Source organism: Leptonychotes weddellii, chromosome 4 (genome assembly GCF_054177405.1).
Source record: "Leptonychotes weddellii isolate Sample4059 chromosome 4, ASM5417740v2, whole genome shotgun sequence".
Taxonomy (NCBI): Eukaryota; Metazoa; Chordata; class Mammalia; order Carnivora; family Phocidae; genus Leptonychotes; species Leptonychotes weddellii.
The window spans coordinates 92,894,581-92,905,665 of NC_138372.1; the positions used below are offsets into that span (position 1 = coordinate 92,894,581).

At 46.6% G+C, this 11,085-nt stretch overlaps 1 protein-coding gene across 1 annotated transcript in view; it reads left to right on the top strand.

The window, feature by feature from the left end:
• PDE4DIP (phosphodiesterase 4D interacting protein) overlaps positions 1–11,085 on the top strand; it is a 197,250-nt gene that overhangs the window by 160,571 nt on the left and 25,594 nt on the right. The window contains exons 26-31 of the mRNA XM_081817111.1: positions 3,181–3,413; positions 6,305–6,740; positions 7,572–7,764; positions 8,645–8,761; positions 9,382–9,892; positions 10,181–10,236. Of these exons, the coding sequence (XP_081673237.1) occupies positions 3,181–3,413; positions 6,305–6,740; positions 7,572–7,764; positions 8,645–8,761; positions 9,382–9,892; positions 10,181–10,236 (1,546 nt within the window). The remainder of the gene's footprint in view (positions 1–3,180; positions 3,414–6,304; positions 6,741–7,571; positions 7,765–8,644; positions 8,762–9,381; positions 9,893–10,180; positions 10,237–11,085) is intronic.

Here is an 11,085-nt window from a genome sequence, read left to right on the forward strand (position 1 = left end):
ACCACACATACTGAAAGCCCTGGGGTTTTATTTGGGGAAAATATAGAAATATCACCTTTCTATAGATGAGAAAGAAAAACTGATTAAAAAGCTAGATTCTGAGTCATTTTTCATGCATTTACATTTCAACTTTAAAGATAAGTTAGCCTAAAGTAAGCTCCCTTTGACACAGAACCCAAATTAGCCTGGAAACAAATCATAGCTCTATTTTCTAATTTTAAAGTGGGAAATTAGCCCAGGTGTACCTTCAGGTCCTTTCTGGTATTGACATTCTGTGGTTCTTAATTTTTTCTTTTTAAAGAAACTAGGTATATTTAAATCAATGGAAGATAACATACATTCAGAAGGCAGTTTAAAAATAGATAGGTATAGCGGGGGCACCTGGGTGGCTCAGTCAGTTGGGCATCCAGCTCTTAATCTCAGCTCAGGTCTTGATCTCGGGGTCATGAGTTCAGGCCCCATGTTGGGCTCCTTGCTGGGTATGGAGCCTACTTAAAAAAAAAAAAAAAAGATAGGCATCATTAAAGTGAGAGTTTTTTTTTTTTTAGATTTTATTTATTTGAGAGAGAGAGAGCACGAGCAGGGGGTAGGGGTAGGGGGAGAGGGACAAGCAGACTTCCCTGCTGAGCTGGGAGCCCAATATGGGGCTCGATCCCAGGACCCCGGGATCATGACCTAAGCCAAAAGCAGACGCTTGACCGACTGAGCCACCCAGGCGCCCCGAAGTGAAATGTTATTTTTAAAGAGAAGGAACACTTAGGTTTTAGAGAAGAATAAAGTGCCCATATTCAAAGCTGATGGCAATGTTTATTTATTTATTTTTTAAAGGTTTTATTTATTTATTTGAGAGAGAGAGAGCACGAGCAGGGGCGGAGGGGGAAGCAGACTCCCCGCTGAGCAGGGAGCCCGATGCGGGGCTCAATCCCAGGACCCTGAGATCATGACCTGAGCTGAAGACAGTCACTTAACCCCACTGATCTACCCAGACACCCTGGCAATGTATATTTTAGTTAAATTAGTTGGAAAGGGTTTATATAGAAAGGTAGCATCACATAGTTGAAATGAAGGGTTGAGGTCCTAAATTTTCAAAAGTGGTTTTATCCAGTCCCCCTTTCTTTATCTTGTCCCAAGTGCTTGGTGGCACATGCGGAGATAGGCCAGTGTAACTGAGCCCAGCAGCAGAGCCAGGGAGACAAATGTCAGGCTCGGAACCCTAGGAATGCCAGGGAAATGAGCAACTGTGTCTATGCACCTTTCTTCATTCTCTTTCTTTGCAACCTCAACTGCTGTTCTACTAAACGCCATGGCACATACATATGGCACACCCATGCTGTGAATCGACTCTACCCATAGAGCCTAGGTCTCGCCATGCTCAGTTACAAGCAGAAGTTTACGGCTTTGTGCCAGGCCAAGCAGCTCTCTCGATCATTGATCCATTGAAGCTGCTCGGGGCCCTGTTCTGTTCAATGTATTTGTGACCTGAATGAAGGTATAAAGCATATAATTAATTCTACAAATCATCCCAACTGAGTGGCTACTACTTGATTTATGGAGATGCACATAAAATATTTTGAGGACTTGGATCATTGAGAAATGATTCTGGATAGCCAGAATGAATTTACCAGCGACAAGTACAAGTCACACTATTAATACAGATAGAAGAAACCGCATGAGCCAGAAATAGCTGTGGGAGAGAGGTGGGAAGCTGGGAGATCAAAATGCACCCAAAGCTAAGTAGAACCCCAAAGTGCAGTTACGGAGAGGAGAAAGAAGCAACGTGGCATTGGGATGTATTAAGATAAATATTGGACGGATGGACAGGAAATGCTTGCACTAAAATACTTGGTCATACACTGAGTGGGTTCTCATACCCAGGTTTTGGTTTCTAAACTTTTAAAAGTGTGGGGGAACCTGGAGAGGAACCCCAGATGAACTGTAAGAAAGTCTTTATTTTTTAAAAGATTTTATTTATTTATTTTGACAGAGAGAGAGAGAGACAGTGAGAGAGGGAACACAAGCAGGGGGAGTGGGAGAGGGAGAAGCAGGCTTCCCGCTGAGCAGGGAGTCTGCTTCTCCCTCTGACCCTCCCCCATCTCGTGCTCTCTCTCTCTGTCTCATTCTCTCTCTCAAATAAATAAATAAAATCTTTAAAAAAAAAAAAAAGAAAGTCTTTAAAAAACTCTCCTTTGAGGAAAAGCTACGTGATCTGCTTGAGTTGACACACTGAAGAGTAACTTCAGGAGTATCCACAAAACACAGAAAAGTGTTGGGAAGTTATTTCCACCTTTTTTCCTCTCAGGTGCTGAGATTTGTAGAGAGAGTTGGCCTGGCGGCATTAGCACAAGGGTGATAACCAACAAGTGGGCAGGTGGCCTCACTTAACTTCTCTGTAGTTATAGGGTGGGATGCTCCTGCTGCCGGTGAAATTAAGCTGCTGTTTTACCTGTAGCTGAGTGCCTTCCATCTTAGTCTTCCTTTTTAGGGCCTGAGGTGCAGGCTTGGCCTTATGCTTGGAGAGCTGGTGTCTCAAACCGAGATCTTTGTAGTCAAGGACTCGGATGTTGTGGCGTCAAGGAAGTTTCCTGTCTTGTAAGAAGTCTCTCAGGGGACTCTGTCCCCCAGGAAGAGAAGAATCACAGCATCCACACTCTCCAGTCCTGTGTAAACATCATGTGTTTGCATTGGGTTTTTATTTATGATGTGCTTGTGTGTTTTTCTCACCCACATCTGGATGCGGCTCTTCCTGCCCATGGCAGCAATCACCCTGCTTTCTTGTGTCCTCCCCACCCAGGCCAGTCTCCAGGGCCCTTATGGCTGAGGAAGTCCTTAGGGCAAGCTCATTTTAGGGCTGCCTTTTTTGTTACCATTAAGGGCTGTTTTTGCAGGGCGCCTGGGTGGCTCAGTCGTTAAACACCTGCCTTCGGCTCAGGTCATGATCCCAGCGTCCTGGGATCAGCGCCACATCGGGCTCCCTGCTCGGTGGGAAGCCTGCGTTTCCCTCTCCTTCTGCTGTTCCCCCCTCCCTCTGCTGTTCCCCCTGCTTGCGTTCCCTCTCTCTGTGTCTCTCTCTGTCAAATAAATAAATAAAATCTTAAAAAAAAAAGGCTGCCTTTGCAATCTGATGTTCCTCTCGGATCTTCTTTCATGACCTAACTTCTTTAAATTATGATTTTCTTTCAGCTCATCAAGGTGGCCTTGGAGAAGAGCCTGGCAGCCGTGGAGACCCAGAATGCACGTCTTCTCCCTCCTTCCTCAATAGGAGGGGACAGTCACAGAGGTCTTCAAGAGGAAATGCTCCACCTGAGGGCTGAGATCCACCGGCACTTAGAGGAGAAGAGGAGAGCTGAGGGGGAACTGAAGGAGCTAAAGGCTCAAATTGAGGAAGCAGGATTCTCCTCTGTGGCCCACATCAGGTAGGACACTGCCCAGAGGAGGAGAGCCTGCCCATTGAGAGGCCCCCAGAGCCAAGGAGGTCACCCCGCTGCAACCAAGGCATTTGTGCTGCTGTAGGGCTTCTTGGTCCACATGCCAAGCTCCATGCGTTAATGGTTCGAATTCTTTAGAGACAACTCAATAATACTGGATAATGGTGATCATTCAGATGATTTAAATCTGGTCTTAATTCAGTATAATAGTGCCCATTATTAGCCGCATAGTCATGAGTGAAAATCTCCCAAATGTATGCCAGGTATTGCTCTTTTGCATTGACTGGAATGTCCTGCTACCCATGATGCTTCACTGCTGCATGTGGAACCAGAATAATCCATGAGGGAGGAGGATTTATACAGGGGCCCCTTCGTCTCCCCTCAGCTCTCTCTTAGCAGCATGAATCCCTAAATCATGGAATAGCAATTTTCATAATCTCTGCTGTTTTGTTAACTTTACAAAAGTGGCATATAGCTGATTCATTGGTTAGATTGGCCACTCTGTGTTTGTTTTTTTAAAAGATTTTATTTATTTGTTTGACAGAGAGAGACACAGCGAGAGAGGGAACACAAGCAGGGGGAGTGGGAGAGGGAGAAGCAGGCTTCCCGCGGAGCAGGGAGCCCGATGCGGGGCTCGATCCCAGGACCCTGGGATCATGACCTTAGCCGAAGGCAGACACTTAACCAACTGAGCCACCCAGGCGTCCCTGGCCACTCTGTTTTTAATGGCATTTTTTCAAAAGATGCTTGGAGAACATGCTGATAATGTAGGGCTAATCTGTTCATTCATTCATTCATCCCTGAGGGTCATAATCATTGTGGGCCTGTTGTTTAGAACACAGCAATGCAAATGTACAATTTCTAATTCATGCCCTATTGTTTCCCTGCCTAGTAGGTGCCACTTAAACGTCCCCAAATCATAGAATAATATTAGCACTGAAGAGGACCTTGGCATGTAGCCTAATCCTTATTTCACAGTCAAGGAAACTCCAGTCTAAAAAGTTCTAGCAACTTGCTCAAAGTTGCATATTAGTCTATGGCTAGACCCCTGCCTCCCAATTTTTAATATCTAAGCCTTTTCTTCTATGCTATATACTTTGTCGAACAATCTTGGAAATATTCTTGTGATCATCCTTCATGCTGGTTTTTTTACTCTGAATTATCATGATATTTCTTTTTCTTTTTTTTTTTTAAGAGAGAGTGAGCGAGAGCGTGCATGCGAGGAGGGGGAGGGGTAAAAGAAGAGGGAGAGAGAATCTTAAGCAGGCTCCATGCCTGGCGCGGAGCCTGATGTGGGGCTCAATCTCACAACCCTGAGATCATGACCTGAGCTGAAATCAAGAGTCGGATGCTTAACCGACTGAGTCACCCAGGCACCCCCATGATATTTCTTTCTACTGAAGTGAAATTCTACTTAAGTGAAAGCATAAGTTGTTGTTGTTGTTGTTGTTTTTAAACAAGCTCTATGCCCACCGTGGGGCTTGAACTCACAACCTCAAGATCAAGAGTCGCATGGTCTACTGACTGAGCCAGCCAGTTCAGGATTCTAAGACACCCAATCTAGGGAGATATCCACCTGCTAATCCTTCCAGGTGTGAATTACTAGTTTCCCTTGCCTCTTCTAGTCAGCAGTTCTCAATTTAGCATGCTTAAGGATCAGCTGCAGAACTTAAGTAAAATGTAGATCCATAGGCCTTAGCTCTAAAGTTTTTGTTTTTTTTTAACAAGCACCTCATAGGATTCTGATGTTAGTACTTTTCAGGTCTGCAGCTGGTACAGCAGAATAAAGTCCTCTGCTGCAGACCCTGAGCTGACCGACCATATATGCAATTTCATTTAAGCATCCAGTGACTCCACTAGGTATGGGTTATCCTTATTTTATATAAAAGGAGACCAAGGCTCAAAGAGGTTAAGCGAACTGCCTATTTAAATGAATTGCCTTGTTAAAGCCATGGTTTTTTTTTTTTTAATCACTTCCATCCAACCCTGGTGAAGGGTTTGGTGTGAAGAAAGGATGGAGTCTAGGATGTCTTGGTGAAAATTAGTTGTTTATCCATTTTATTTCTTCTACAAATATGAATGTTTTTTGTGGTAGGCTCTGGGGATACAGAGTGAACAGGACAGAAAGAGTCCCTGACCTCATAAAGATGATCTATCATAAGAGCCAGACATAAAGCAAATAATTACAGAAGTACATTTGATTATAGTTCTGATTGGTATTATTTATTTCTTATTTTCCTAGGTCCCAATTTCTCATCCAGTGGTTGAAAACTGACCAATGATAATTAATAGAATTGTAGAACCCATAATAAATTTGCCCCAGGCAAGGTCTTCCTTATTTTTTTTTTCTTAACACTGTAAGTACCTTGTTTATTCCAGAGTCCACTGAAAATTAGAACATGAGGTTGAGGGGGCACCTGGGTGGCTCAGTCGGTTGAGCTTCTGCCTTTGACTCGGGCCATGATCTCAGGGTTCTGGGATCGAGTCCTGTGTTGGGCTCCCTGCCTGCTTCTCCGTCTCCCTCTGCCTGCTGCTACTTGTGCTCTCTCGCTCTCTCTCTCTAACTCAAATAAGTAAAACCTTAAAAAAAAAAAAATGAGGCTGAATGACCAGGGTAAAGACAACTAGACCAGATGTGTTGAGTCCAAGATTTTTAGGGATTGTGTTGCCACCAAGTAGCTGTGGTGGTGTGGGCAAGTCTCTCTTCCTGAGTTTTGGTTCCTTGTCTATAAATTAAGGGAGCCCTTGTTCGTCTCTGAAGTTGCTTCATGTTTTGGGGTGTCTCTGAGTCTCTGCTGGACCGAGATGGGGGCTACAGGAACTGAGGCCGAGAGCGGAGCCAGCCCCTCATTGTGTGTGTGTGTGTGTGTTTCCTGCAGGAACACCATGCTGAGCCTTTGCCTTGAGAATGCAGAGCTGAAAGAGCAGATGGGAGAAGCAATGTCTGATGGATGGGAGATTGAGGAAGACAAGGAGAAGGGCGAGGTGACAGTGGAAACTGTGGTAGCCAGAGGCGGTCTGAATGAGAATAGCCTTCAGGCTGAGTTCAGAAAGCTCCAGGGAAAACTGAAGAATGCTCACAACATCATCAACCTCCTCAAAGAACAGCTGGTGCTGAGCAGCAAGGATGGGAATAGTAAGCTTAGTCCAGAGCTCCTTGTGCCCCTGGCCCGGGAGATTGACAGAATGAACACAGAGCTGGTCTGTTCTCCCGAGAAGCCCCAACACCAAGAGGAGGAGCACGTGACCATAAGGCCCTGCCCCAGACCCCAGAGCCTTGACCTTGGGGCTGCCCTTGCCGTGGATGGCCACCAAGTAAGTGTGGGATTAGATGGAATGAAAGACCTGTGGAGAAGGGCTGGAGGTAACAGTTCTGCCCCCATGGGTCAGAAGGGACTGAGACAAGGGCACCTTTGCCCCCCAAGTAGTGGTAATAATGGTCCTCACACGTTCAGCCTTTAGAAAAATTTTTACAACATTATCTCATAAATATTACTTGGGTAATTAATTTTTCATAAATATTTCTTCAGCGCTTAATTTTCCAGATAACACACCAGGCATTGGGCAGAAGGCAGCAAGCCCTGGTCTCTGCCCCATAAGTACTTGGTACGGTGAGGAAAGATGGCACAAAACAGATCATTTCAATGGGATGCTTATAGGGATGCCTGGGGGTTAAGGCAGCCCAGACAAGTGGTGTGTAATGACCTCTCTCCTTATCACTGCCATTTTTGTCACAGCTCATCCCAGGTGTCTGTTCCTGAGCCGCAGGAAGGGCTATCGGGAGCCTCGTAAGGGGAGAGGCTCTGCTGAGTATTGAGTAAATGGAGAATATAGAGGATTGGGTGGGGGGACAAAAGTGGGGCAGGAGCACAGGGAGAGATGAGGAGAGGTTTCTACCCCCCCTCTTTTCAACCACTGAACCAGTGTTTACTGATTGCTCCTCAGTGGACCCTACTGGCACTGTACTGTGTGCTGTAGATACAGACATGAATAAAACATCCTAGCTCTGCAGGAGCTCAGAGCTGGAAAGCAAGCCACTACCAAATGGCGTGAGGAATGCCGTAACAAACCCATGAATAAAGTCCACAGGGTTCAGAAGGGGAAGGGGCCGTGACTGCCTGGTCCCTATGCTGGCTCTTTTCACAGCTGGATAACCGGTCCCAGGCCCGAGACCCGGGGCCTCAGTCAGAATTTAGCCTTCCCGGATCCACCAAGCACCTGCGCTCCCAGCTGGCTCAGTGCAGACAACGCTATCAGGATCTCCAGGAGAAGCTGCTGATATCAGAAGCCACGGTCTTTGCCCAGGCCAACCAGCTGGAGAAATACAGAGTCATGCTTAGTAAGTCTTAGGTTCACCATCACCAGGGCGTCTGTCTTCTGAGAAGCTATGTGCTTTGCACACTTCCCTTTTCTTCCCCAGCCTCAAAACAAATTTAATCCTGACCAGGGTCCCAGAACTGTGGAAATGGATATTTAACTTCAGTTTTTGCACCTGGCAGAGAAGAATAAAGACAAAGCAAGCTTGCAGTGAGCATATAGGGAGGAAATGGGCTAACATCTAGGTTTGCTGATTTCTGGTATAGTCAGCAAAATGCTTTACGTCTCTCAACATATACTGATGGTTTCTCTCCTCCTTTTGGCACCAAATCATATTCTTCAAAAATACATCCTCACCATTGGTTGAGAATCCATGCTTTCGAATAGAACTTCCTGCAGTGATGGAAATGCTTATGAAGCACATGAAATGTGGCTAGTTCAACTTGGGAGTTTTATTTAATTTTAGTTAATTTAAAATGAAGTAGCCACGTGTGGCTAGTAGCTATCTTATAGAACAGTATGGATCTCGATGTTTTAGGACTCTAAATTAGTTCAGCTCCATTCACGTATTTACTGCGCCTCTGTGGATAAAGCACTTGCTAGTTTCACTGGGGCTTCTAGGGATGATAATATATATAATACCCAACTTAAAGATGTCTGGTCCCCATAAAGCCTCAGTTGTTGTAGGTGAGATCATCAGTGGCAAACATGGGCTCATCCTGGTGGAAGAAATCCTGCCTGGAGTGGGTGGTCTATTCTCCCACTTGAGTCCAAAGAAGCATCCATCCCACTCTGACTTTGACCTCCGTGCCCCCTGAGGGCTAAGGCACGTGCCACTGAGGTTGAGGGGGTATGTGGGACCTTCAGAGCCTCTGTGACACCCTCTGTCTCTTCCTGAGCAGGTGAATCCTTGGTGAAGCAGGACAGCAAGCAGGTGCAGGTGGACCTCCAGGATCTGGGCTATGAGACCTGCGGCCGAAGTGAGAATGAGGCTGAGCGGGAGGAGAGCACCAGTCCCGGTAGGAACACCAGGGCATGGCTCACCTGGCCTCCCTGGAGTTGGCCTTCACATCTGGGAGCTGCTGGCCAGTCCCACACCTGAAGAGGAGTAGGGCTGAGGGGGTATTGTAGACTGAAGGGGACCCAGGACCAGTGAGGCACAGGAAGCCTGGCAGAGAACTCTTGTCCAACATGAGGCTGAGTGTGAGTTGGAACGTCTCTAATTAGTTTTCAACATACTGCTGTTAATTAAAAGAAGAAAAGTTTTATCCAACAGATGATCATCTAAGGCTGACTTTTTAATGAAGAGACCAGATGAGCTTTTGCAGATATGCAAACCCTAAGCTAAAAAACCTGTTTTTCCGTCATAGAAGGACTTTGACTGTAGGGACACCCACCAAACTGAAATGGAGAGAAGAGAAAACACTCAGTGCAGTAGAAGGTGACCGTACCTGACCTGCAGGGCTGTTGGGGGGATAAGAAATACCATGTTTGAACGCTAGTAAAGCACAGGGCTGAATAAAGTAACCGCCTCAACTTTTGCTCTAGTAATTCCTATCCCCAGCACCAAAGCTACCTCCAGCTATAGCAGCAGGCGAGGCGTAGCTTTATTCAGGAAGATGTCTTTGTCTTTTCTCAGAGTGTGAGGAGCACGACAGCCTCAGGGAAACAGCCCTGGTGGAGGGGCGCCTGGGCTCACCAGCGGCCAGCCCCCCGGGTACGAAGCCCTTGGAGAGCCCTCGAGGGAAGCAGGAGGAGTTCCAGGCATCTGGAAAGTCGGAAGACATCTCCATCCTACATAAGGACATCAGAGACCTGAAGGCCCAACTGCAGAATGCCAATAAGATCATTCAAAACCTCAAGAGCCGGGTCCGGTCCCTCTCGATTACAAGTGACTATTCATCTAGTCTGGAGAGACCGCGAAAGCTGAAGGCCATTGGCACCCTCGAGGCATCTTCACCTCATAGTGTCACTGATGAGGATGAGGGGTGGCTGTCTGATGGCACTGGGGCTTTCTACCCCCCAGGGCTTCAGGCTAAAAAGGATCTGGAGAGTCTGATCCAGAGAGTGTCCCAGCTGGAGGCCCAGCTCCCGAAAACTGGAGTGGAAGGGAAGCTGGCAGAGGAGCTGAGATCAGCCTCATGGCCTGGGTAAGGGGGGCACACTTCGGACCCTTATTTGGTTGGTGACATCTCAGTTTGTGTTGGAGGTGGGCTAGCCCAGGCAATTAGAAGAGAGAACCCATCGGGGCGATCAGAAGAGCGCCTACTTAAATGCTAGGCCTAGATGCAAAGAAAGGTCAGTAGGCCCTGCTGGGAGACACCAGTCTCTGGGATTTCCTCTCAGGAATCTATTAGTAAAGCGACCGGATATGTGGTGTAGCAGGAAGACTGGAGCCAGACTGCCTGGGTCTGAATCCTAGCTCTGGCACTTTCTAGCCGTACAACTTACTTAGGCTTTCTGGGCCTCTTTCCTTACCTATTAAATGAGGAGAGTAAGAGAACCTATCTCAACGGGTGGTTATTGGATTTAAGTGAATTAGTACAAGTGCTTATAATTGCCTAACATACATTCAGCTCTCAGTACTACTTACCATAACTGTTACTGTTACTGATACTTTGTGTTGCAAAACACTGGGTAGACTTCTATCTGGGTATCTGTCCTTGTTATCTGCACTGAGTATCAAACCATCCAAAAGCTTAGTGGCCTCAAACAATAATTTATGTGGATTGACGGGGCTCAGCAGGATGGCTCTCGCTTGGGGGTGGTCTCTCCTGGGACTGCCATCCGATGGTGGCTGGTGCTGGGACATAGCTTCTTCCTTCACGTGTCTGGAGATGTGGTGCTCCTTGGCTTTTCTCTTTCCCCCCATGGCTTCTTGTCTTCCAGTGCTTTCTTCCTGGGATGGGCCTCTCATAGGATGGTGGTCTCAGGGTAGTTCTACTTCTACATGACAGCTAGCTTCCAACAGACAGGAAGTAGATGTTGCCAGGACAATTAAGAGCTACTCCTGTTCTTGGCACAGTGTCACTTCCATCATTATCTTGGTCACAGTGGTCACAGAGCTTGCCCACATTTAAGGAGGTGGAGAACAGCTTCTACCTGCTCATGAGAGAAGGGGCAAAGGCACATTGCAAAACATCGTGGGGCACAGGAACTTCCGTAATGGCCATCTTGGCAAAATACAGTAATATAGATGGACTTCCAAATAGAAGGCATTAAAGAGCCTATCTAGACTTAGGATTAAGTGAGTCTTCCCCCCCCCCGCCCCGCAAGTTTATATATTTATTTATTTTACATAATCTCTCCACCCAACGTGCGGCTTGAACTCCCGACCCTGACA